Source organism: Typopeltis vanoorti, chromosome 17 (genome assembly GCF_054136105.1).
Source record: "Typopeltis vanoorti isolate ZY-2024b chromosome 17, IOZ_Tvanoo_1.0, whole genome shotgun sequence".
NCBI classification, from domain to species: domain Eukaryota; kingdom Metazoa; phylum Arthropoda; class Arachnida; order Uropygi; family Thelyphonidae; genus Typopeltis; species Typopeltis vanoorti.
The window spans coordinates 65,979,508-66,006,959 of NC_143565.1; the positions used below are offsets into that span (position 1 = coordinate 65,979,508).

At 36.1% G+C, this 27,452-nt stretch overlaps 1 protein-coding gene across 1 annotated transcript in view; it reads left to right on the plus strand.

The window, feature by feature from the left end:
- Positions 1-248: 248 nt before the first annotated feature.
- The window catches only part of LOC150097452 (A disintegrin and metalloproteinase with thrombospondin motifs adt-2-like), a gene marked incomplete at its 3' end in the record, with an annotated part of 681,635 nt that continues 654,431 nt past the window's right edge, over positions 249-27,452 (plus strand). The window contains exons 1-2 of the mRNA XM_090406923.1: positions 249-467; positions 23,708-23,855. Coding sequence (XP_090263049.1) covers positions 249-467; positions 23,708-23,855 — 367 coding nt within the window. The remainder of the gene's footprint in view (positions 468-23,707; positions 23,856-27,452) is intronic.

The following is a 27,452-nucleotide window of genomic DNA, read 5'->3' on the forward strand; positions in this document are numbered from 1 at the left end:
CAGAAAACTTAGTTGATAGTTAATCTTAAACACAAGAACTAATTATTATCAAAGCAGTCTGCTTAAGTGTATTGATATGATTTTTATATGATCAGTTGTCCATAGCCATAGCTATATTTTTTTTTGATGTTATTTAATCTCTTTTTATATCTATTTTCATTTTCTTTTTTATACCAGTTCCTCCATATGAAGTGATCCATTCACCACTTGCCAACAAAACATTACATCGGAATGATACCATACATAATATGAAAGATGAAATACTGCTGCTGGATATTTTTGCTTTAGGTCAATTGTTTAAGTTGCATCTTTTGAAAAACCAGAACTTATTTGTATCTGAGAGTATCAAAACCAGGAAGTTGTTAAATACATCCCAGAACCGTCCATATTTATCTAATTGTTACTATCATGGTTATTCTGATACCCATCCTGATAGTTCAGCAGCCCTCTCTTTTTGCAGAGGTTTGGTAAGTGAAGTTCTCTTTATAATTTTATCTTTTGAAGTCGAGATGTGGTCTAATTGTAAATCTGTCAAAAAAAATATTCTTATTGTTGTATGGGTGCATACATGGAGTCCAAAGACTCATCACAGGAGATGCAAACTATCCATGCAATCTATCATACCTTTCCTTGAACCCATTAACAGACAAAACACTCAAAACTGAATCTGGCAACCCATTCCACTCATTCACAACTCTCCAAGCAAAAAATTTAGTATTCACACCCCTACTAACAACACTTTTATTCAACTTCAAGGGATGACATCTTGTTCTGGTCCCTCCAGCCAAGTGCCAAAGCATTTTACCTGCATCAATCCTATAACCAAAGATTTCTTTCCTATAACCAAAGATTTCTGTCATATCCCCCTCTTTTTCTCCTGTCAGCCAACTTCTGCAATCCAAACACCCTTGACATATCTTCATAGGGAACATTCCACAGACCATTCACCATCTTGGTTACTTGCCTTTGAATCTTCTCCACTGCTTACTCATCCTGAAGAAATCCAGAAGACCAGACTTAAGCACAGTAATCCACATGTGGATATATCAAGGCCATGATATATCCACATTATATCCAGATTAGTCCCAAGAGGTGAAAAGAGGGGGGGGGATAATTTTCATTGCATAAAGGAGACTCCAAGACTGTTGTAACAAATTACTGACCGATCAGGAGTTGTTGTAAAGGTACTGGAGAAGTTGGTCAAGAGCAAAATACAGGAATGGATAGACAGAAATGGGACACTGTATGGGAGCAACATGATTTGGTAAAGGGTAGGTCATGCTTCAATAACATGCTGTTGCTACAGCTGAGTTGGATAAAGGTAATGGGTTTACAGTGATACTGCTGGACTTTGCAGAAGCCTTTGTCAGGATACCACATGGAGTTCTAATCTAGTAATCCAGTAACTTGCAGTACTTGGGGATGGATATAGATTTGGTGAGGTGTATAAGAGAGTGGTTGATGGGGAGATATCAGAGAGTAGTTTATTCAGGAGTAGAGTCCAGAAGAAAGCATTTGACTAGTGGTGTGTCACTAGCCACTCTGTTCTTGGGTTGCTACTGTTTAATTTGTACATAAATGATATAGGAAAGAATCTGAGAGGAACTGTTTTGTTGTTTGCTGATGATGCAAAATTGTGTAGAGCAATAGTTAATACAGATTGATGGTAAACTTTTGCAGGATGATTTGGATAGACTGGTAGTCTGGGAAAAGGAGAATGGATGTCAGTTTCATTTGGCAAAGTGTAAAATTATGCATTTTGGTGTGGAAAGATTACCAACTGTATACCACATTGATGAAACTGTACTCCAGGAAATTGACGAGGTCAGAAATTTGGGAGTCTTAGTGGATAGGGAGTTCAAGTTTAGAAGACACATAGCAAAAGTAGCTAAAGCAGCTCACTGGATTACTGGTTACTGAAGAATACTTTGATGAGTAGAGACAAGCAAGTTATTGTTCCTCTTTTATTGAGCCTTGATAAGACCTCATCTTGATAACTGTATGTGGATCTGGTCACCTGGATTTCTTGGTGATGAGGAAGAGTTGGAGAGGATCCAGAGGCGAGTGACCAATTTGGTAGCAGGTCTGTGGAATGAAGCTTACGAGAACAGGCTGAAGATTTGTGGGTTACAGAAATTGGTTGACATGGAGAAAGGGGGTGATATGATTGAGACATACAAATACAAATTACTGAATAGTTTTTACAAGATTAATATAGAGGAAATTTTTCAGAACAGGTCTGGTGGTGGGAGAACTAGGGACAATCCTTGGAAACTGAGCAAGAGTGTAGTTAGCAAAGGTGTTAGAACTAGATTTTTTGCTTGGAGAGCAGTGAATGAGTGGAATAGATTGTCAGTCTGTTGTGGATGCCATGATTGTGATGAGTTCAAAGCAAATGTTGGATAGTGCTTGCCATGATGTTTAGTGCCTCTATCAGTGAATCTAAGGACTCCATTGAGTAGCTTGTAATAATAATAAACATTTTTTATTTTTTTATTTTTTATCCCATGGTATTATTACACCAGACCATAGAGGTCAAATTCGTGTATTTTATACACCACCTTTTCTGGGTTGTTCGTGAGTTGTTTCGGGGTTGTTTTAAAGTTCACATTTAGAAATATTCTAAATGTGAACTATTTGAGATCTCTCTGTCTCTAATTTTGATATTTCCATCTGGGTCTTTTAGTTTGTTAGTCTCACTTGCCATTGGTAGGTCTCTTTGTAAATTATCAGTCAGTTTCCAAAGTTTGGTATCTGAAGTATTTGGATTTAAGTTGTACCAAAATTCTTGTCACCTAGTTCTTTGTGATATATTAAATTTTTCTTTAATTTCAGCATTTGTTTGTACTAAATCCTGGTTTCTGGAGAACTTCCAATTTTTAAGATGTTAATTAATTCTTTTCTTTTAGTTATTTTACTGGCAAGTTCCTGCTGAACTTTTGTGTAGGTTGAAATAACTTTTCTCTGTAGCCATTTGGAATACTTTTCTTTGCTGTTTAGGATAGTATTCTTTTCAAGTTATCTTTGTCTAGGTCATCATGGTATGTGTGATCTTTCAGCATTTTGTTTACTTCATACTTGTATTTCTCCGTATTTGTCTTTTGGAAGTTCCAAAGATATTTTATTTTAAATACAAAATTAATAACGGAAAAACTCAGGTAAAAAGATTATTTAATAGTATAATTTTCACCTACGTGTCACAGGCATCTTCAGTACATTTTAAGCTAAAATTAAACAATAACTGACAATTCCAAAAAGCGCCACCTAAGTAGCTAATGTAAGACAACTAAAAAGGTCAATAAATTTCCTAATTAAAAAAAAAAAAATAAATAAATAAATAAAAAAAAAAAAAAATATATATATATATATATATATATATATATATATATAAAAAAAAGTTAGGAAAGATTAGCTGATTTATAAAGTATTATCTCCCATAAAGGGAATAGACGTAAACCATCGGATCTATTTAAGTTAGGAGAGTGAAGTAAAGTTTCACATGCTTCTTTATAAAGCCGTTCCATGAGGAACCGACTTTTGTGAAAGACTCTTGTCTTTTTCCAGTGAACTCTGTGTCTAGTGATGATGGCATGTTCTGCAAGTCCAGACTGTTCAGGTTCAGGGTATTGAATATAAGACTGGTGTTCTTCTAGCCGAATAGAAGCAGATCTTCCTGTTTGTCCGAAATAAGATAATCCACAAGAGCAAGGAATCTGGTAGACACCTGGATAATTAAGATGTGGAAGCCTGTCCTTAGGAGAAGTGAGAAAGGTGGAGATTTTTCTGAATGGTCAAAAGGCAACAAAAATATTCAGTGGTTTTAAAACTTTTGCTATACGTTCACTAATTCCTTGTACATAAGGGATAGGAACATGTGAAACTTTACTTCACTCTCCTAACTTAAACAGATCCGATGGTTTACGTTTATCTCCTTGATGGAAGATAGTACTTTATAAATCAGCTAATCTTTCCTAACTTTTTTTTTTGTATATATATATATATATATTTATTTTTTAGTTAGGAAATTTATTGACCTTTTTAGTTATCTTACATTAACTACTCTTAGGTGGCGCTTTTTGGAATTGTCAAAATTATTGTTTAATTTTAGCTTAAAATGTACTGAAGATGCCTGTGACACGCAGGTGAAAATTATACTATTAAATAATCTTTTTACCTGATTTTTTCCATTATTAATTTTGTATTTATATGTCTGCTCATGGTATTCCCTTATTAAAACATATTTTTACACGTGGATAGGCTTATGTGTTCGTCAGACATGTTGTAATAGGTTTTACGGTATGATAAGAACACAGATAGTTAAGAAAATAACTATTTATTAACTTAAAAGCTAATATTTCGCTGGTATTATATCCAGCTTCTTTAGAGCACACAACACAAAGTTTGTTACAAATGCAAGACAACCACAATTCGGTGTAACAGTGGGGCTAGCATAAGTAATTGCAGCGTGCAACACAAGACTAAAGTCCTAATATGGCGCCATCTAGGTTTAAAAAAAAAAAAGTTCAAAGTTTTGAAATAGTAGTCTAAATGATAGTCTTAGAAAGTTTGAAAAAAATATAAAATAAAATAAAAAATAAAAGTAATAAATATTAATTTGGTCTTAGGATGACTGTCTCCATCTTTGGTAGATTTATACAGCCATACTTGTTAAGGTTTGGAGTATGTTTTAAGGCTTCTGTTGATTCCAGGAACAACCTCTCTGACTTGTAGAAGCTTCTGTGCATTACTTATGTTTCTTTCCAATTGATCCTGTGTGCAGGGGTATCCAAAGCATGGTCTGCCAGACCTGACTTACCATAGCAAAAGTGTCGGATATATTTTTTGTGTTCACTGAGGCGGATGTCCACATTTCTTCCTGTCTGTCCATAGTAAGCTTGATGGCAAGAACAGGGCACTTCATAGACTCCTGGATGTGATAAAGGAGTGCATTTGTCCTTAGGTGAATGGATGAGAGTTGCTAATTTTACATAAGGTTTAAATACTGTGCGTAGTTGCTGCAATTACTTATACTAGCCATACTGTTACACTGGATTGTGGTTGTCATGCATTTGTAACAAACTTTGTGTTGTGTGCTCTGAAGATGCTGGATATAATACCAGCGAAATATTAGTTTTTATAATACCAGCGAAATATTAGCTTTTAAGTTAATAAATAGTTATTTTCTTAACCATCTGTGTTCTTATCATACCGTGAAACCTATTACAACATAAAACATATTTTATTTTTTCAGTGGGTCTGGTAATTTTTGGGTTCAGGTTAGTTAATATTGGGTATTGTCGCTTCCTACTGATTCCAAAACAGACCAAATAGCTTTGTCCTGAAGATCTGGGGACACCGCAATAATATCTAGGGCATTTTTGCACCATAAGATTAAGATAATGGAGTTTTTTCTCCACTGTTGAGAGTTATTAGTCCTGTTTCATCTAAGAAATTATCCAAGTTTTCTCCTCTTGAGTTCATTTCCTCAGAACCCCATAACAAGTATTTGCTATTCATGTCTCCTAAGATAATGGAGTTTTCTTCAATGAGATGGGATAGGCTAGAAATATTTGGTCCAGGTTTGTTAGGAGGATGATAACAATTGAATATGTTTAATGGCCTTTACTTGGTTCCAGTATTGGATTCCTTGTATTTCAGTTCCTTCTGCTACTGTCTAGTTCAACAACTTTATATGACAAGTTTTGGTTTAGTGTCAGAAGCCCTCCTCCATTTTGGTCAGTAGGCCTATCTTGTCATATGATATCATAGTTTTTAATGTTTAATCCATCTGTCTGTCACCTCCTCGTGATGCCCTCTGGATAATCTAATGATAGCAGCATTTTTTTTCCCATCATGGAGACAAATTTCTCTGAATAATAATAATAATAAATAGTCAGAGTGACTTCATTTTTCAAGAATGAAGATAATTGATGCGTAAAAAATATGGAAGTGCTGTCTTTATAAAATTAGAGATGAGCACCTCATCCTTTAATCATATTAGATATAATAACAGTAAAGTCGTCAGCTTGGAAGTAGGAAACTTTGTAGTCTTCTCTTTAGATCACCAGCACAAAGTTTGAAGGATAGTAATTGCCTTAAGATACCACTAGCAAATGTTTACATATTTACTGGAGAATTTAACAGCTTTATTGTGGCTTAGGGATATCAACAAACTAACAAAAATGGTGAATGTGTGAAACAGTAGCAGAAGACATTTCCTTTGATATAATACATAACCCCAAACTACCTATTTGCTTTAACAGAATCACGTGGTGTTGGGGTTTTAACCCTGACCTTAAATTTGCTAACACCAATACTAATTATCTGACAACAGTCTTAGGTAGGCTTGCTGGACATCCTGTATATACAGGACTGTCTCGTATTTTACATCGAATTTTGCTGTCCCGTATTGTACTCGTAGGGACAACCTAATGTCCTGTATTTTAATGAAAAGATAAAATTATAAATATTATGTTAAACAATTATAATTTTCAATATTCTTTTTGAATAATACAACTTCAATTGATTTGTAAGCTATAAAAACTGACAATTCGAGGAAATTAATTGTGTTCAGTTTACGGCAGCAGCATGGCAGTGTCGGTATCTTTCATTGGTCGCTTTTTATTTAGTATAACCATTTATTATAATTCTGTACAGATATATTACATTTGCTTATTTTCAAACAGTTCTTATTTGGACATTGTGTGGTCTGGTATTGGTACAGTACGTGGATGTTATTTCAATAATTATTAAAAAATAATATCTTGCCTTTTTCAAATGTGTGATATTTGGTTAATATATAATTAAAGGTAAATTAATTTTCTTTATTAATTATACAAAGGTAAATTAAATTTTGTTTCTTTCCTTAAGCCCTTAACAATGCCAAAATGAAAGTGCGCGTTTTTAACAATTATTCAAAAGACTGGAATTTTATTGCAAAAGGAAAGCATAACAACGAACTTGAATGCAAAATCTGTAGATGAACATTTAATATTGCACATGGGGGATGATCAGATATTACACAACACATTAACACTCAGAAACACAAATTGAGCATTTCGAGTTCCTGTTCCAAAAGTATTGATACTTATTTTGTAAAACCAACTCGCCAAAATTGTCCTGTATTCCGAAAACCAAATACGGTACATGGGTGACCCATGTCCCATATTTGGTTTTCCAAAATCTGGCAACTCTAGTCATAGGGTTAGTACCACATTCAGAGCACAGGCCTATATGAGTGTGGTTACATCTAATTTTGTCCCTTTTTGCTGACATTTCAATTTTGGAAAGCAAATTGGGTATTTTTTACAACCAAGCTTGAAAGAAAAAATTAAGACAATTGCACCAACTCCCCAAAATTATCCTGTTTTCATCTTATTGTTGAAAGTTTTTTTTTTTCACTTGGTTATATTATAAGTTAAATATACCAAGAATATAATTCTTGGTATCACCCTTTATTCAAGTGTAAGCAAGCAAAGTTTGCTTCTGTAGTAACTTCATTACTGGGCTACTTGTATATAGAGGCTAATAACTTCACATCAGTTGCCTTAGTATCCCATAATTATTATTATTGCATCCTCAACGGAGTCGGCAGACTAATCGTGGGAGATTCATTCAGCTAACAACATATTTATCATATCAAATCTTAAAATCCTTAGCACTCCTTGCATTAACAACACATTCTGATAATATGTTCCATTCACTGACAATTCTCCATGAAAAAATCTACTCACACCCCTCTTCACCACACTCTTACATAACTTCCAGGGATCACCTTTGGTGTTTTCCCCTCTCACCTTCTACTCATTTTATAATCTCATCTGGATTAATCCAATAAAATCCTATCACTGACTTAAATTTCTCTATCATATCACGTCTTTTCCTCCTATCCACTAAACTCTGCAATTCACATTTTTTCACCCTCCATCCATAGCCAGAAGTCCAAAGTTCTGATATTGTCTTAGTCACTCACCTCTGGATCCTCTCCAATTTCTCCACATCACACTGAAAATCAGGTGACCACATTTGAGCACAATAGTCCAAGTGTGCTCTGACCAGTGCTTTATACAGTGCCATAACCAGTTCCGTATCCCTACACGTTAAAGTACTTCTTATCGTAGTTGCACTCCTATGTGCAGCCTTTTCAACACTAGCAATATGCCCTCTAAACACTATGCCATCTCTCCCAAATCTCTAATCTCATCCACTTCCTGCAGTATGGCACCATCAATATAGTACACAGCTTATATTTCTGCATTGATTATTAAAACTACAACCCCACTCCTGTGTCCCAGTCAAAAGTCTATTCAAATCTTCCTGAAGGGAATGAACATCAGTAGTGTTACTTATAATTCTTCACAGCTTTGCATCATCAACAAATTAACTGAAGATCTCCAGTCAGTCCACATGATATATGTTTACAAGCAAGTTACGTGGTAAACATGATACATGTTTACAAACAAGGTTAAACAGTAGGGGGAGGCCCAAGGGACAGAACAGAACAGAACCCTGGGACACCCTACTGTTTACCCTCCTTTTTTGAGACACTGCTTCACCATACACAATTTGCTGGTATCGTTCAGAGAGCCAATCTTCGATCCATATACTATCTATTCCCATCCTCTGCAGCTTGTGCACCAACTTATGTGGTAATCTATCAAATGCTTTTGCAAAAGTCCAAGAATATCATTGCATATGATTCTCCCTTATCTAACTCGTTACCCTATCATAAAATGCAAGTAAAGTGTTAAAACAGGACCTACCCTTTACAAATCCATGCTGGCCATCATAAAGAATGAATGCTATGTCTATCAACCCAATTCTGTATTCTATTCCTTATCAATTTCTCCAACACCTTGACCACAACTGCAGTTATACTGACTGGCCTATAGTTGGAGACTTCTGTCTTAGAACCATGCTTGTGGAATGGTATTATTTTGCCTTCTTTCCACTTTTTAAGAACCCTACCCACTGCAAGACTTTCATTAAATAACCAGGTCAAGGGCATAACCAACTGTGGTGCACATTCCTTAAGAATATGTGGTGATATGTCATCCATTCCCACAGCCTTATTCACATCTAACCCAGCCGACATCTGATATACCTATGTTTCTTTCACTTCCGATTCTCCTAATACTTTCCTCTTCTATAAATTCCACCACATCATTTACACCAGTATGATATATGCTTATAAAGTGCTCATTTGATAATTCCACTATATCCTTTGCAACTGTTAGTCTGCTACCATGACTATCCACCAATGTTAATCTGCCATAATTATTCTTTCTCTTGCTTTCTGTATAGCAGAAAAATTCCCTTGAGTTAAACTTGGCCTGACCATCCAATCTTCTCTCATACTGCTCCTTTTCTTTCTTTACCATGCTTGTTACCTTTCTAGCCTGCACTTTATACTCTTCAGATCTGATCACCACCACCAACTGTCGTGTACTTTCTCCATAACATTTTTTTCCCAGCACAACTTGCTTGATCTCACTGTTCATCCATTTAACTCCTACTGTATTTACTCGCTTAACCCAGAGTAAATGCAGTCATATATTGCTTTTGTTAGATACTGCCTTGCGATCCTTTCTTTTAGTGTTGCACTTGATCAGCATTCATTTTAGAAATTATGGACTTTACAACCGTGTTAAAAATAACTATTTTAATTTCCCGACGTTTAGACCTTCATATCAAGGTCATCACCTGGAGTATATACAAATATACAAGGACAAGCTGAGTTACATTTCACACAGTATGCTAAAGAGACAATGATTTGATCAACGGTTATTCTACTGGCATAACCTGTAGTGAAAAAAAAAAAATTATATGTATATATATATAATATAAAAAAAAAAAAACAGATTAATTATTTAGAAACTACACGAAAGCTAAATTCTATTTAAGATAACATAAGAGAAATATTCTTTCGTAATAGTTTTCTTACAGTAACAATGATGTCCTAATTTAACATGACAATTGTTATATTAGATTTAAGATTCTGGATTATCTATAGTCCTGTTTATAGTTAACTCTCAGGGAGAACGGTTCCGTGAGTAGAATACGTACCTTCCATATGCTTGGGATTTTTAGATTATCGTTATTGTTCAGATTAGGGTGGTTGATAAGAATCTCACAGGCTTTCTTAAATTTATGTTCATACCATGTTTTGGTGTGATGTAAACAACTGGTGCTTTTCTAGTCAATTCTATGTAAATTGTTTAGGGCATGATCAGAAAGGTCAGCTTCACCATAGTTATTATATTTAATGTGTCGTTTATGTTCTTTTTGTCTGTTTTTTTTTAGAGTATTAATGACACCTAATACTCTAAAAAAACAGGGCTTTGAAGATTTGCTCCAATGAACAAGTGCTTAAAGACGAATTTAAAGTTATCAGCAATACTTTCCAAAAAAAAAAAATGGTTACAGCCGAAACACTATTAAAAAAATTCTCTACAAAGACCTCAATAAAAAACAAAGAAAAATCAGACTACAATAAAACTATAACCATTCCTTACATTAAAGGGACATCATTAAAGGATACAGCCTTACTCAACTCATCCAAAGATCCACTCCCTCTGCTGGCCCACCCTGGAGTATATCGTATTTATTACACCTGTAATCTTCCATATATAGGGGAAACAGGATGCACAATTCCTATCAGACAAAAAGAACATAAATGACACATTAAATATAATAACTATGGTAAAGCTGGCCTTTCTGATCATGCCCTGAGCACTTTACATAGAATTGACTGGAAAAGCACCAGTTGTTTACATCACACCAAACATGGCATGAATGTAAATTTAAGGAAGCCTGTGAGATTCTTATCAAACCACCCTAATCTGAACAATAACAATGGTCTAAAAATCCCATCGTTATTGTTCCCAAGCATATGGAAGGCACATATTCTACTCACGGAATCTTTCTCCCTGAGAGTTAACTATAAACAGGACTGTAGATAATCCAGAATCTTAAATCTAATATAACAATTGTCATGCAAAATTAGGACATCATTGTAAGTGGAGGTTTCTGTGGTTTAGAAGTTCACATGGTATATTCCGGTAATTGGACCACATTTTTTTTTTTTTAATAAACTATATAAAACACAAGGAATTAATAAAAGACCTGACAAGTTTCGTAAGTCATTTGACTTACATCTTCAGGGGTAAAAGGTAACTGAAAGTTAAAAACAGCAAAAAAGAGATTAACAGTTCATACTATACAGTTGTAACCATCTGACTATTCATAAAATTAAAAATCAGGATGCAGATTCAAAGCAGTGCTGGGTCTAAACAATGCTGGATGATGCCACGTTCTGTTGTTCATGTTCATAATGTCTGAGGTCTGACTGAGGTATATTTTTTTATTAAAGCTGACCAAACTTGGTGGAGAATTAATCCTTGATTTTTATTGCATTGTTTTGGTATTTTAAGCATGTTTGCAGCTTCTTTAAATTTCCTTATGTAACAGTTTTTTCCTATGTATGACATGTTTGTATTCTGCCATAGTACATTGTGGCCGGTGGAAATGGTATGGAAAGCTAGACCTGTTTTTTGTTCTCTTCTTATTTGTACATCCTTTTGGTGTTCGTTCATGCGAATTTCCCCAGATCTTCCTGTCTGCCCTATGTAGCAGATGCCGCAAGAACAATAAATGTTGTAAACACCTGGTTTTTTTAAAGGATGATGAGGAGGTTTCGGGTGATGTAGAAATCTCGAAATTTTTTCCAGCAGCAGAAAGGCTACTTTGATGTTGTATTTGTTAAATAATTTAGCCATCTTGTCTGTAACATTTTTGAAATGGAAGCGTGACAGCATTTTTGAAATCTTGTTTCTGAGAGTTGCTTGTAGGAGGTGTGTGGAGGATTTTTTTGATAGTCTTGGTTTCATAACCATTCTTTTGAAAGATCTGTGTTAGATATTCTAATTCTTTGTTTCTCTGTGCTGGAAATGTTATATGCTCTGTCCCTTAAACAAGCTGCAAACATGTTTAAAATACCAACACAATGCAATAAAAATCAAGGATTAATTCTCCACCAAGCTTGGTCAGCTTTAATAAAAAATATACCTCAGTCAGACCTCGGACATTATGAACCTGAACAACAGAACGTGGCATCATCCAGCATTGTTTAAACCCAGCACTGCTTTGAATCTGCATTCTGATTTTTAATTTTAAGAATAGTCAGACGGCTACAACTGTATAGTATGAACTGTTAATCTCTTTTTTGTTGTTTTAACTTTCAGTTACCTTTTACCCCTGAAGATGTAAGTCAAACGACTTACAAAACTTGTCGGGTCTTTTATTAATTCATTGTGTTTTATATAGCTTATTAAAAAAAAAAATGTGATCCAATTACCGGAATATACCATAGGACATCATTGTTAGTGTAAGAAAACTATCTATATGAAAGAATGTTTCTCTTATGTTATCTTAGATAGAATTTAGCTTTGATGTAGTTTCTAAATAATTAATTAATTTTTGTCTGTTTTTTTATATATATACATATAAAAATTTTTTCACTAGAGGTCATGCCAGCAGAATAACCATTGATCAAATCATTGTCTCTTTAGCATACTGTGTGAAATGTAACTCAGCTTGTCCTTGTATATTTGTATATACTCCAGATGATGACTTTAACATGAAGGTCAATACATTGGGAAATTAAAATAGTTATTTATAATACGGTTGTAAAGTCCATAATTTCTAAAATGAATGCTGATCAAGTGCAACACTAAAAGAAAGGATCACAAGGCAGTATCTAACAAAAGCAATGTATGACTGCATACTGAGGGTTAAGCGAGTAAATAGAGTAGGAGTTAAATGGATGAACAGTGAGATCAAGCAAGCTGTGCTGGAAAAAAAAAATGTTATTGAGGAGGTACATGACAGTTGGTGGTGATCAGATCTGAAGAATATAAAGTGCAGGCTGGAAAGTAACAAGCATGGTAAAGAAAGAAAATTGGGCATACCGTCTCAATCAATGTAACAAACTCAGCTCTCTTGTTTAGAATACTTCTTACATTTATGTATAAACATAACAATTGCTTTGTGTTTGAGGTTTTTCTACCAGCACCAACATTCTCTATTCTAGCTGCTATACTCCAACTCTCTCTTTGGTTTGAGCACACCCGTTTCCCTGATCCTGACTCTGATTTCCATTTCTGCCTGTCTCATCCTCACCTTTATGCATTCCATCATCTTGTGCTGCTATAATCCCATATTCAACCTCATTTTCTCATATCCTCATATCTCCTGTTTCTTCCACTGTGTGGCAAGTAAAAGGAAGAATGATTTTGGAAGGATAACTTTAGTGGGTGCTGATGGTATTGAGGTGACAAAATCAGATGTAATAGTCGAGCTACTGAGTGATCACTTTTCAAAAGTATATCACCCAAGTGAGGATATCTCTGTACCTGTAGCAATAACTAATGTGAGAATTGAAGCTAAGAAATCAGAGTATTTAATATATTGCAAAATTTAAATGCAAACACTGCTGTAGGTTTAGATGGAATATCAGCTTCGGTGTTGTGTGAATGTGCAAAGTAATTGTCAACCCCTCTTACTTGGATATTTAACTTAAGTTTGAACTCTGGTATGGTCCCTAGGGAGAGGAAGTTAGACAAAGTGGTTCCTTTGCATAAGGGTGGCTCTGAAACTGCAGTAGTTAATTACAGACCAATCACCATCTCAGGAGTGGTGGTAAAAGTATTGGAAAAGTTGGTTAAAGACAAAATTCAAGAATGGGTGGATCAGGATAAGATACTCTATAGAGGCCAACATGGTTTTGTTAAAGGTAGATCCTGCCTTAGCAATCTATTAACTTTTCATAACAGAATGACATCTGAGTTGGACAAAGGAACTGGCTACACAGTGGTACTTCTGAATTTTGCTAAGGCTTTTGACAGGATACTCATGGAACACTGTTATGCAAATTGGAGCAGATGGGAATGGATACTAAATTGGTGATATGGACAGAAGAATGGCTCAGGGAGAGATACCAGAAGGTGGTGTATGGAGGAACCGAGTCCAGGATGAGGCAGGTGACCAGTGGTGTGCCTCAGGGCTCTGTGCTTGGGCGATTGTTGTTTGATTTGTATATAAATGATATAGGAAATGACTTAAAGGGAGATATTCAGTTGTTTGCTGATGATGCAAAGTTGGGTAGCGCAATAAAAAATCAAGCTGATGTTTTAAATAAGCTGGTAGAATGGGCAAAAGGTAATGGATGTCATTTCAGTTTGGAAAAGTGTAAAGTCATGCATTTTGGGATTAAAAGATTACCAGCTGTGTATTACATTGATGGAACAGTACTCCAAGAGATTGATGAGCCTAGCGACTTAGGGATATTGGTAGATAGGGAGATGAAGTTCAGGGGACACATTGCTAAGGTGTCCAAGATTGCACATAGGATTACTTGGTTGTTGAGGAACACACTGACATCCAGAAAGAAAGAGGTTATTATTCCCCTTTATAAAGTGTTGATACTTCCACATTTGGATTACTGTGCTCAGGTCTGGTCACCCGGATTCCTTGGAGATGAGGAGGTTATGGAGAGGGTTCAGAGAAGAGTGACTTACTTGGTGAGTGATGTAAAAAATGCTCCCTACATTGATAGATTGAGAGCTTGTGGATTGGAGAGGTTGGTTGATAGGCGGAGAAGAGGGGATATGATAGAAACATTTAAATTACTGAAAGGTTTTTATAGGATTGATGCAGGGGATATGTTTCAGCTGTGCGATAGTGATGGAAGAACAAGAGGTCATCCCTGGAAATTAAAGAAGAGTGTGATTAACAAGGGTGTGAAGGTTTTTTGCCTGGAGGGTGGTGAATGAGTGGAATTTATTGCCTGACTTAGTTGTGAGCTCTTTGTCTGTAAATGAATTCAAGAAGAGATATGATAGATATTGTTTTGCTAGTTTGGGTCTCCCGCGATGAGTCTACTAACTCCATGGAGATACCCGTAATAATAATAATATCCATCTTCCTCCTGCTGTACAGTCTGTTGATTTGTGCTATTCTGTTTCACGGGTAGACTCTGATCATTTGCTGCATTAACTTCTCGACTCTGTGCCTTTTCAGAAAACAATAGCCTTTCTAAATGCCCAACATCAAACACATTCAAATGTAATCCATCAACTTTATACCATTCCAACTTCCCTTCAAATTCACTCCACAGATTTACAAATTGTGAACCCCCTTTGCCTCACACAATTCAGCCATCTTACTATTCATTATCTCTGCTCTCCTTCTCAATTCACTCTTATCATATCTGGGCAACATGCCTGTGACTTTCCCAACAACACTGTTCTTCTTTACCTTCTGCAACAACTTCCTCAAGTTTCTATCAACATTCTTTTTCTCCTCAGACATATTTTCAGATGCTGCTACTAGATTCTTGCACTGTTACTCCCTTCCTCATATGTTGTTTAAAATCATTATTACATGCATGTTTCTTCTAGTTTATATCACCATAGCTGAAATTATTCATAGTGATATCCTTTCTTGTCACTAAGTTAATCTCTCTGTGCATGAAAAAAGCCTTTAATTCAGGCTTTTTTCAGATGATCACTGTCCATCGCACTTTCTCCCAAAGGAAAAATCTAAGACTGGCAAAAGCAAATCCTTTCAGGAGGTCAAATATACATACCTAAAAATAATTAAGATACTCGTACAATGGAATTATTGTGGATTCTACCAGAATATCACTGATATCCAGTCCTCTTGCAGAAGAATATGCTAGGGTGCTTCTGCCTGCAAGAAACGTATTTGAAACCTAGTGAGGATCCTACATTATCATCCTGGACCTGCCCTTAGAGGGGGCCACCATACCTCATTTCAAAAAGTCTCTCCTTGAGTACCAATGTACAGTTGTCCCAGGACTGCTTATTGTAATACTTCACTATCACCTAGGTGCAGATATTTCTCAGAACAAGCCTGATAATCTCATCTTGCAATTATCATTCCCCATTCTTGTTTGGTAAGATATAAATGGCAGCAACACTCAGTGAGATAGTGGACATACTACTAACATGGAGAGGATCACTGAATGCATTCTCAACAACAGTAACCTTTCCCTCTTAAACACAGGAAGTAACACATCATATGCTAACTCAAACATTCTCTGCTATTGTCTTAACATTTTTTTATGTTCCTCCTTCCACTGGTGGAAGTATAAAATGACATTTATAGAAGCAATAATTTTCTTGTGACATCCCTCTTTTACATGAGGAACCATGTACTCTGTCACAGATATCACAATGGAAAAATAATCAGATGACTGGAACACATTCCCATCTCTAGTAAAATTTGATTGTAATGAAGTGCTTTCAAAAATGATTGGTCAGAATACATATATTTTTACATCTAAAAAGATTCAAGGACCCAATTTATAGACCCAATTTCAAGGACCCAATATATACTGAGTAAGTATATACCACCTGTTTACTTACAATCCTTACAATCCACAGTGCTGATTTGAAAGCAATAGCTGATACTCTCAAAGAGAGGTTTTCAAAGCATTAGCAGCAGCATCTTACTCCCTCGAAAAGCAAAGAAGAAACCTTAGATTTTCCTCTCTTCTCTTCAGTTTGAAATTAAAAAGGAAAAAAACTAAAATGAGGCCATTTGTGAGAAGAGAGCAAAAAAATCTCTTCTTCAATGTCAAGTAAGTACTGTAAGATCTGATGATATCTTTTATGAAATGGCCAAACATCACATCATCTGCCTCTATAACAGAATCTTTTGTGACAATGAATCGGTGACTCAGAATGAGCCTTGACTAAACATTTGTAACATTTTCCTATCTGAAAATTCTTAGCCCTTAAGATGAAAAATCTAAAATTATCTTCTTTGAACAGTCTGGGATACTATAGCAGGCTATTCAACAGTGAAGCTAAAATCTGCACTGCTTTGATATTGCACAAGTGCTGCTGGATCAGATGACACCCATTAATGAGATGGTGCAACACTTTCCACAATCTTTCATGAATCATTTGCTTTGTCTTTATGGCAGAATCATCCATGAGGATGGATTTGTGGATTCTTGACAGGAGACGATTATTGTAGCCTTTCCAAAGCTAGAGAGGGATCTAAAAATTTCAACTGATTATTATTGAACAGCTTCTTCTTTTTTTTTTTTTCCTTTTTTCAAGACTCAAACTAACTTCCGTACAAATCATTTTACATTAAGTCTTTTAATTCACCAACATGGACTGACTGGTGATTTAAATATTTCCAGGACATTTTGCGAGTCTAGTTGGGTAATTAATAGTTTATCTTCATTCCATCTAAAGGCTGCAGGTTTGAATCCCACAGCCATTGATGTGGACATGGATGTTTGTGAATGTTTTTAATAGTAAATGGATTTCATTGTCCGGCATGAGACCACCACTCTATATACTGGAGACTTCAAGTGGTTTGAAAAGTTCAACCCAAAATGCATAACTTTTGCATTTGAAGATAATATAAGCTGTTATTAATATTTGTATTGCACTGCAAGAAACAGGACATCTTTAATTTCAGGAAACGTGAAAATGGACAGAATAGCTGAGGATCACTTGGATATTGAGAAGAACACTGAAGAGTAGGAAGAAGAAAGTTGTTGTTTCTCTTCATAAAGATCTTTATATGTCTACTGTTGATTGCTGTGATCTGGTAGCCTAGGTGATTTTCATGGGATAGGAAGAGGATTTCAAGGATGGTGCCATCTCTTGTGAAGAGATGACACCTTCTTGATGTTGACCTCATAAGACCTCATTTTTACAGTGATATCTCTTGTGGAAAGAGAGAGCTTTAAAGATTTATGGTTTGATAGGCAGAGAAGAAAAGGATATAATAGAAATTTAAGGTACTAAATGGATTTTATATGATAGATTACAGAAGAAATTTTTAAATACATGGCTGGAGGGAAAGAGCAAAGGATCATCTCTGGAAATTGTTCAATAGCATTGTTAAAAAGGATGTCAGCACAGGACTAATTTTCCTGCTTGGAGAATAGTAAACAAGTGGAATGAGTTTCCAGAGATATTATGCAAGTACATCATTCAGTAAACAAGTTTTAAAAAACATCATAGGCATCACTTGATTAGAGATAGTTGTTGGAAGTTTTTCCACTTGGTTAGATTATAAATTAAAGATACCAAGAAATTATATACTTGGTTTAATCCTTTATCCGAGTGTAAGCAAACAAAGTTTGCACTTGAAGTATTTTCAGGACTGGGGAAACTCATATATAGAAGCTAATGACATCACATCACTTGCCTTAGTAAATCCCATACCACATATCCTTATTGGACATGTCCTTATAAGGACTGGCTTAAAGGGGCGAAGCAAGAATGCTTTTTATCTTCCCCGTTATCTGTAGAGGACAGTGTAGGGATAAGGTGTTATTGAGATATTAAAGCTGTGATCATGGCAGGAGGGTAACAGCAATAGCCAAACCTCAGTTAGAACTTCATTGGTTACAGCATTGCCATCCATTACCCTCCAAGGGTATTCAAACACCTTATTGGACATGTCCTTATAGTCCTTATAAGGACTGGCTTAAAGGGGCGAAGCTAGAATGCTTTTCATATTCCCCGTTATCTGTAGAGGACAGTGTAGGATAAGGTGTTAGTGAGCAATTAAAGCTCTGATCATGGCAGGAGGGTAACAGCAATAGCCGAGCCTCAGTCAGAACTTCATTGGCTACAGCATTGCCATCCATTACCCTCCAAGGGTATTGGATTGAATGAATCAATCACCGCATCTCACGGTCGATTGATTCGCACCCCCCTTATTGGACATGTGTTGAAGTATTGCTGAAGTCATATTTTCATATACGAGTAGCCATAAGGTGTTCTACCTTATATTAAAATAATCTGGATTACAGATAGTTGTTGGAAGTTTTTCCACTTGGTTAGACTATAAATTAAAGATACCTAGAAATTATATATTATTATTATTATTATTATTATTACGGGCAATTCCAAGGAGTCCATAGACTCATTGAGGGAGGCCCTAACAAGAGTTACAAGGAGGCCCTGTCAAGAGCAACTATTCGACATTCACACAGTATCTATCATACTTCAACTTGAACTCATTTACAGTCATGGCACCCACAACAGGCTAGCAATTTATTCAACTCATTCACCACTCTACAAGTAAATAACCTAGCTCTAACATGTTTGCTAACCACACTCTTGCCAAGCTTCCATGTATGGCCCCTAGTCCTCCCACCACCAGTCCAATTCTCAAAAATATTTTCTGAATTAATCTTATAGAGACCCTTCAGTAATTTGAATGTCTCAATCATATCACCCCTTTTCTGTCTATCAACCAATTTCTGCAAAACACAAATCTTTAACCTGTTCTCATAAGGTTCATTCCATAGACCTGCTATCATCTTGGTCACTCGTCTCTGGATCCTCTCCACCTCCTCCCCATCAAGAAGGAACCCTGGCATCCATATCTGGGCACAGTAGTCTAGATGAGATTTTATCAAGGCTCGATACAGAGGAACAATAACCTGTTTGTCTCTGCTTATTAAAGTATTTTTCAGCAACCAAGTGATTTGATGAGCTGATTTAGCCACTTTTGCGATGTGCCCCCTTAAACTTCAACTCGCTATCCACCAACACCCAAATTCCTGGCCTCGTCAATCTCCCGGAGTACGGTTCCACCAATATGATATACTGCTGCTAATCTTTTCACCCCAAAATGCATAACCTTATATTTTGCCACATTAAATTGACATCCATTCTCCTTAGCCCAGTCCTCCAAACTATTTAAATCATCCTGCAAAATTTTGACATCCTGTGTACTCACTATTGCTCTACCCAACTTTGCATCATCAGCAAACAAATGAACAGTTCCTCTCAGATCCTTTCCTATATCATTAATCTCCTTCTTCTTCTGCAGCTTCTCCCACTTAAGTGGGGTCACTGTTTGTAACAAGTCTCCTCCACACCTTCCTGTCTTGGGCTGTCACCACATCCAAGTTCTTCATCTTCAAGTCCTCTTCTACCAGCTCCCTCCATCTCTTCTTTGGCTGCCCACGCTTCCACCTTCTTTGCACATCCATCTGCATGACCCTTCTTCGCACATATTCGTCCTCCCTCCTCATCACATGACCAAACCATCTCAACCTTGCCTCCTGTATTTTCGCTCCTAAGTTCGTAACTTTCACTGTTCCCCTGACATAGTCATTTCTCAGGCGATCCTTTCTGGTCACACCGCACATCCACCTAAGCATTCTCATCTCTGCTACTTCCATCCTGCTGATGTTATTTTTCCTCAGGGCCACAGTTTCTATAGCATATGTCATAGCTGGCCTCACTACTATCCTATAAATTTTGCCTTTCAGATTGATCGGCACCCTCTTATCGCATAACACTCCAGCCATCTCCCTCCAGTTCCTCCAACCCACTTGTATCCTGCATCCCACTTCCTTCTCAGCTCCTCCATCTTCTTCCACTGTTGAACCTAAGTATCTAAAGTCTCTCACCTTCCTGATGACATTTCCTTCCAGCTCCAGATCTGTCTCCTGGCCGCCACCACCCACTGAGCAACACATATACTCTGTCTTACTTCTGCTCAGTCTCATACCTCTCTCTTCCAGTACTTTTCTCCATCTTTCCAGTTTAGTTCCTGCTTCTTCTCTTGAATCTACACACAGCAAGATGTCATCTGCATACAACATTGTCCAAGGCGCATCTTCTCTCACCTCCTCTGTTACCACCTCCATCTCACAATATTAAACAGAAACGGACTTAAAAACTTTCTTGAAAACTTTAAAACTTTCTGTCTGTCCCAAACAGGTCCGAACACTTGTCTTCACATTTCTGTACATTTCCCGCACCAACCTGACATATTTCTCCGGCACCTTCTTCTCCCTCAGACACCTCCATACTTCTTGCCTTGGCACTCTATCGTATACTTTCTCCAGATCAATAAATACCAGATGTAGTTCCCTTTGTTTCTCTCGATATTTTTCCATCATCTGTCGTAACCCAAAGATAGCATCTGTTGTTGATCTACCAGGCATGAAGCCAAATTGTTCTTTTGCAATCCAATCTCCACCTCCTTCCTCAATCTACCATCAAGAACCCTTTCTAGGATCTTCATTGTGTGGGACATCAACTTTATTCCTCTGTAATTTTTACAGTCTTGTGCATCCCCTTTACCCTTGTAGATGGGAACAAGAGTACTCTCCCTCCATTCCTCGGGTATATTTTCCTGTTGGCAAACTTTCATGAACAGGTCCCACAGCAGGTCAATATCCTCTTCCCCCAGTGCCTTCCATGCCAATGTACTCACTATTGCTCTACCCAACTTTGCATCATCAGCAAACGAACAGTTCCTCTCAGATCCTTTCCTATATCATTAATGAAGAAATTAAATAGTAGTGGTCCAAGGACAGAACCCTGCGGCACATCACTAGTCACAGGCTGTCTTTTGGACTCTACTCCTGAATAAAGCACTCTCTGATATCTCTCCATCAGCCACCCTCCTATCCATCTCACCAACCCTGTATCCATCCCCATATGCTGCAGTTTACTGATTAGAATTCCATGTGGTATCCTGTCAAAGGCCTTAGCAAGGTCCAGTAGAATCACTGTAAACCCATTACCCTTATCCAGTTCAGCCGTCACTGTGTTATAAAATGTGAGCAAGTTACTGAGGCATGATTTACCCTTCACAAAACCATGCTGTCCCTCCATACAGTATCCCATTTTCATCTATCCAATCCTGTATTTTTCTCTTGACTATTTTCTCCAAGACCTTGACAACAATTCCTGATATGCTGATCGGTTGGTAATTTACAACAGCAGTCTTGGAACCTCCTTTATGCAGTGGAACTATTTTCCCCTCTTTCCACCCCCCTTGGGACTAACCCAGACCAGAGACTCAAATTAAAAAAATGGGCAAGGGCACTGACAATTCTTTAGCCACTTCACATACGACCCGAGCTGGTATACCATCCAATCCCACAGATGTATTGACATTGAGGTTTTGTAATAGACTATTCACCTTCACTTCATTCACCACAATTCCAGTATAAGCAGATGGTTCTTTTATTCCTGCATTGTCACCACCTGGATGATATACTCTTGCAAAGTGCTCGCTCAGTAATTCCACTATATCAACTGATTCGTTTACCTCCCTACCATCGGCATTCTTTAAAATCATTCTGCCGTATACATTTTTTCTTTTACTTTCGACATATCGAAAAAACTGTTTGGGATTCTCTTTAGCCTGCATGGCTAATATTCTTTTATAATCTGCTTTTGCTTTTCTTACCACACTCGTTACCCTTCTGGCTTATGCTTTATACCGTTCATGTGCCTGCAGGTCACCTTTCTCCTTAAATTCCCTCCGCAGTTGTTTCTTTTTTTGCAGCTCATGCTTAATGGTGTCATTCATCCATTTAACTCCTACTTGATTTATTATTTGGACTCTAGATATACAGTCAGCCATTGCCTCCTGCAAACACTTCTTAACCGCCTCCCATGCACTATCAACATCCAGCCCTTGCAGTTTTACATGCCATGGCACTGATACTTGGTTTAATTCATTATTATTATTACATGACGCCTCCAAGGAGTTCAAAGTCTCATCGAGATAGAGCATCCACTCATTCTACAAACTACAGCGAACCTGATCATCTACAATAATGGCATCTACTGCCCACCACGACCACTATTATTTTCACAGACAATCGCAAAAATCCATGCCCACAGTAGGATTCAGACCCGCAGTTTTTTGGCTGGAGAGTGGATATGGTTACCACTTGGCCAACCAGGCCATCATCCAAGTGTAAGCAAACAAAAGTTTGCACCTGAAGTATTTTCAGGACTGGGGCAACTCGTATATAGAAGCTAATGGCTTCACATCACATATCCTAACTATCTCTAATCCAGAGTATTTTAATAATAAGGTGTGACACCTTTTGGCTACTCTTAACTTATGTGAAAATATGCCTTTGAAATTACTTCAACCTTAGTATCACTTCTGGGTCTGGCTCCCACTGATGACATCTCAATAAAGGTCGAAATCTGGGTAGCGACCCTTCCCATAATGCATAGCATTATACATACCCATAAGGATATGTGCTTTGCATTATGGGATACTAAGGCAAGTGATGTGAAGTCTATCACTTCTATTATACGAGTTGCTCCAGTCCTGAAAATGCTTCAGATGCAAACTTTGTTTGCTTACACATGGACAAAGGATTAAACCAAGTTTATAACTTGGTATCTTTAATTTCTATCATAGGCATCATGTTGGTCAGTGTGGGCTTCCCACAGCTCCATGGTAAAGTATGGTATATTTTCCATTGTAATTATCTGGTTTTAATAGTCGGGCTTTATATATTCTTATAAAGAAATACAAAATTTGCATAAGCTTTTTCTGCCGCTTCATTTCTAGCATGCTTGAAGAAAATCTGTCATAACCATGCTTAAAGGAATTGTTACTGTCATGACTATGTTAATTAAATCACTCTATCTCATTTTTTTTTTCAGATATATAAGCCATTTTGATCATAACTTACAAGAAGATTTGAGCTTTGAGTGAGTAATGCTTGTAATCTATAGGATGAGAGAGAGAGAGAGAGGGGGGGGGGAAATATTTTATCCAAATTTGAATATAATATATCAACCCAATCTCTCTCTCTCTCTTTCATTTCTAGGTAATTGTTTTGTTATTTTTCATTTCTTTGCATGATTAGAGAGGCATCATAGAAACAAGAGATGCAGTGTATAGTATTCATCCTTTGCCAGCAGATCTTGTAAAAAGAGCTGGGATATGGGAAGAAGTACAAAATAGTCATCTGATTGTGAAGAGAGAAACATCTACTGAGTATACATGCCCTCATGGTTAGTCTTCTTTTGTCTTGATTGGAAAAAGAAAAAAATCAAGGAATGAACTTAACTTAGTGAAATATTATTAGTAAATATTGTTCTTTTTTTTTTGCTGCTAACTATCTTGCATATTATGTGGAATATTTTATAAAATGATAAAAGCTTTGTTACCTGAGAAATATGGAAGTCGACAAATGCTTCTTATCTAAATATATCAATAAGCTATTTTACCTATTAGGCATATTATATCCATATGAACATTACATAGTTACCTACAAGGGTAAGCAATCTCCTGTACATATTAAGACCATATCTCAGGCTTGACTTAATATATAAGAATTTTCATTGTTCCAGTGTTTGGTGTTTTCATTTTATCTATTATCTGAACATCAAACTCCAGCTAATAGTGGATGAGTCCAAAAATTGATTGTTGCAATGTCAGTTATGTGCAGGTTTTACTGACTGTGTAAACTTTTCTTGTAATTTCCAGTTATTCCAGAAGCACTTAACAGAGGGAATTGCACTTGTTGCAACTCACTGTGTCTGCAATATTTTATAAAAGAATATTACCTATTCTCAGTGAAAATATAGAAGTAGTTCAGTAGCATTTAAATAAATGCACTGAAATATTTTTGCAACTTCAAAACTGTGAACTCATACTATGTTTGAATTACAGAAGACTTATTTGTACAAATTATTATGCAACCTATACTACAATTTGCCAACCTGATGGACCACTTGGATTTTTAAATGTCTTTAGGTGGTGGCAGATAAATTCATTACCCAATGTGTGATCCTGCTAATTGGAGGTCTGAAGTGGCTTGAAAAGTTTCCTAGAAGTTCTGTTTGGTATTTAGAACAGGGTTTCAAGATCATCGGATCTTTATAGTCGAGGTACTGTTGGATCGTCCTTCCTGTCTTTTGATCCGCCATCTTGCTTTAACGTTGTTCTTATTAAGGTTAATTAATTGTATGTTGATTACTACTCCAAATATAGGGAAATTTCTATTATACTGCACCACCCTATATTCAGATTAGTCTATGCAAAATAGTGTAATCAAATATTAATTAACTTTAGCAGTCTAATGTTTATATATAGGCCGAATTTTACATTAATTTGAGGTTCCTGCTAGGTCCAATAATTTTATGAACGGTGCAGTGGAAAATAATCAGGCTAACAACAAATTGAAATCAATAAAACAAAACATTTAATGCAAGGATATATAATATATACATAAGTATACTTTGGATACAAGATAATGCAAAATTAACTCAGTTCAACTACACATAACTTCACTTATCATACACACATCACTTAACTTTTGGTATTAAACACTGAGCTTCAAAATTTAATTTCTCCCTAATAGGCAAAGATAGTTCTAAAGTTCTTTACCACTGAAATTCACAGCAAATATTTTAACAATTGTATTCTTTATCTATCCCTTAGTCAGAAATCACATAGTTCAGTCAAGAGGTAGTTATTACTTTAAGGGGGGAACACTATCAATCTTCTAACTTCGGCTAATTTCAGTAAAACGCCACAGTTAATGTTAGGATTTAACAAGAGGTATTAATTCTTATAACTTCACTCTAAAATGCTATATAGTATGACTGTTCTTACCGGAATAAATTCTTGCACATATTATTCACCGAGGCACACTTAAAACTTTAGTTAACTATCACACTGGAGCAACATATTTCAAAAGTAATCTTCTTTAAAATAACTTAATCATTAATCTCAGTGCATCACAAAAATGTAGACACACTTTCACTAGAAAATTCACTTGTTCCTCATTTACTACTTTGCAATAAAATCAGCTTTTCACTAATCTTCCTTAAAAGCTCTGGAATTCATCATAACTTTAGAATTCCTTATCAATATTCTAAGTTGCCAGTTTACATCCCGATCCTTCTTAATCTAATTACAGCACTCAATTCCTATTACTACAGCCTCTTACTTTACTCCGTGCTGCTAAATAGCTATCTCCTCATCTCTTCTTAATCTAATTACAACACTTAATTCCCATTACTACAGCCTCTTACTTTACTCAGTGTTGCTAATAAGCTATCTCCTCATCTCTTCTTAATCTAATTACAGCACCTAATTCCTATTACTACAGCCTCTTACTTTTCTCCGTGCTGCCATGAGTGCTTCCCGCTTCTCTGCGCACTGTCGTGAGTGCTTCCCCCCTCTCTCTTCACCGCACTATCGTGAATGCTTCTGGTCTACTGATCCCATGTATACTCTCGCTTTTCGCTTATATACCTTCACTTTCTTTCCCGCCAAAACTTGTTCTCACAGTCTAGCTCATATCAATTCCATCTCACGTCCATAACTCACGCGCTACTATGCTCGCGCTATCTAGTTTTAATTCCGTCTCCATGACAACAATCAAAATGAAACATAAGTATAAGCATTACATAACATTTTACCTTTACATGCAGTAATGAAAATTAATAAAAAAAATATTATAGTTACTTAAATTTACCTTCACTTTCATTCACAATAACAAAAAAAACAAACATATATTACAGTTCACATCAGGCTCATAAAGTTACATACATACAATTTCTTATAATATTATTGAAGGAATAAAGTAATAAAATAAATGCCATTTACTACAGATTCCTTTCATTATTATTACATATCCTAAAATTATATAATAAATTAATAACTGACAAAATACAGAACAATTATATGAGTAATACAGTTTAAGCAAGAGACAAACAATAAACAATATTTACAAGTCTTGCTTATGTTATGGAAGATCGTGTTGGATTCTGAAAGAAATACCAATAACTTTAATTTCTCTTCATTCAGAATCCAACAGTACTGTATTAATGTATTCAAATAAATAAAATAAAATGAAAACCTTAATAACTGCTGTGGAAGGCCCACATTGACCAGCATGTTGCCTATAAAATACTGCTACGTAAAACTCATTTACTGAACAATGCACTTGCATAATACTCTCTGGCAACTGATTCCACTAGTTCACTATTCTCCAAGAAAGAAAATATAGTCCTGTCCTGATCAATTAGGAATGTGAATATTTTGCCACCAGTTAGTAACAGTCATGATGCCATATTGTCCTGTGAAGTAGCTAACCATATCGATGTTCCAATTAAGACAGGTTACATGCTTTCCTACAAAGCTGGAAATTATGGCAAACTCAGGAGAGTACTATCTTTGGTCCAATGCTATCAGTTACTAAATGGGTAAAATATCAGCAGTGCATAGAAAGATTTAAAAAAATTTTTAAATGTGACAGCATCTGAATGTTTTCCCTAGAGTTTTAAGAACAAATAGGGTGGGAGTGAAATGGATGTGCAACTTTAATAAGCAAGATATCCATAAAAAAGATGATATGGAGAATAATTGGGAAATATCTAAAGTGGAAACCAGTAAAGTTCCAGGTATTGTATAGTAAGCTAAATTGGAGTATGAAAAGAAATTGGCTATGCAGGCTAAAAGTAAACACAATATAATTTTGCTATGCCGCGAGCAAAAGAAAAAAATGAATGTAGAAGAATAATTTTAGTGAATACAGGTGTTAATCTTCTGTCAGAAGTGAGTTAGATTGTTCATATAAGGAGTGCTCACTTTTGTGA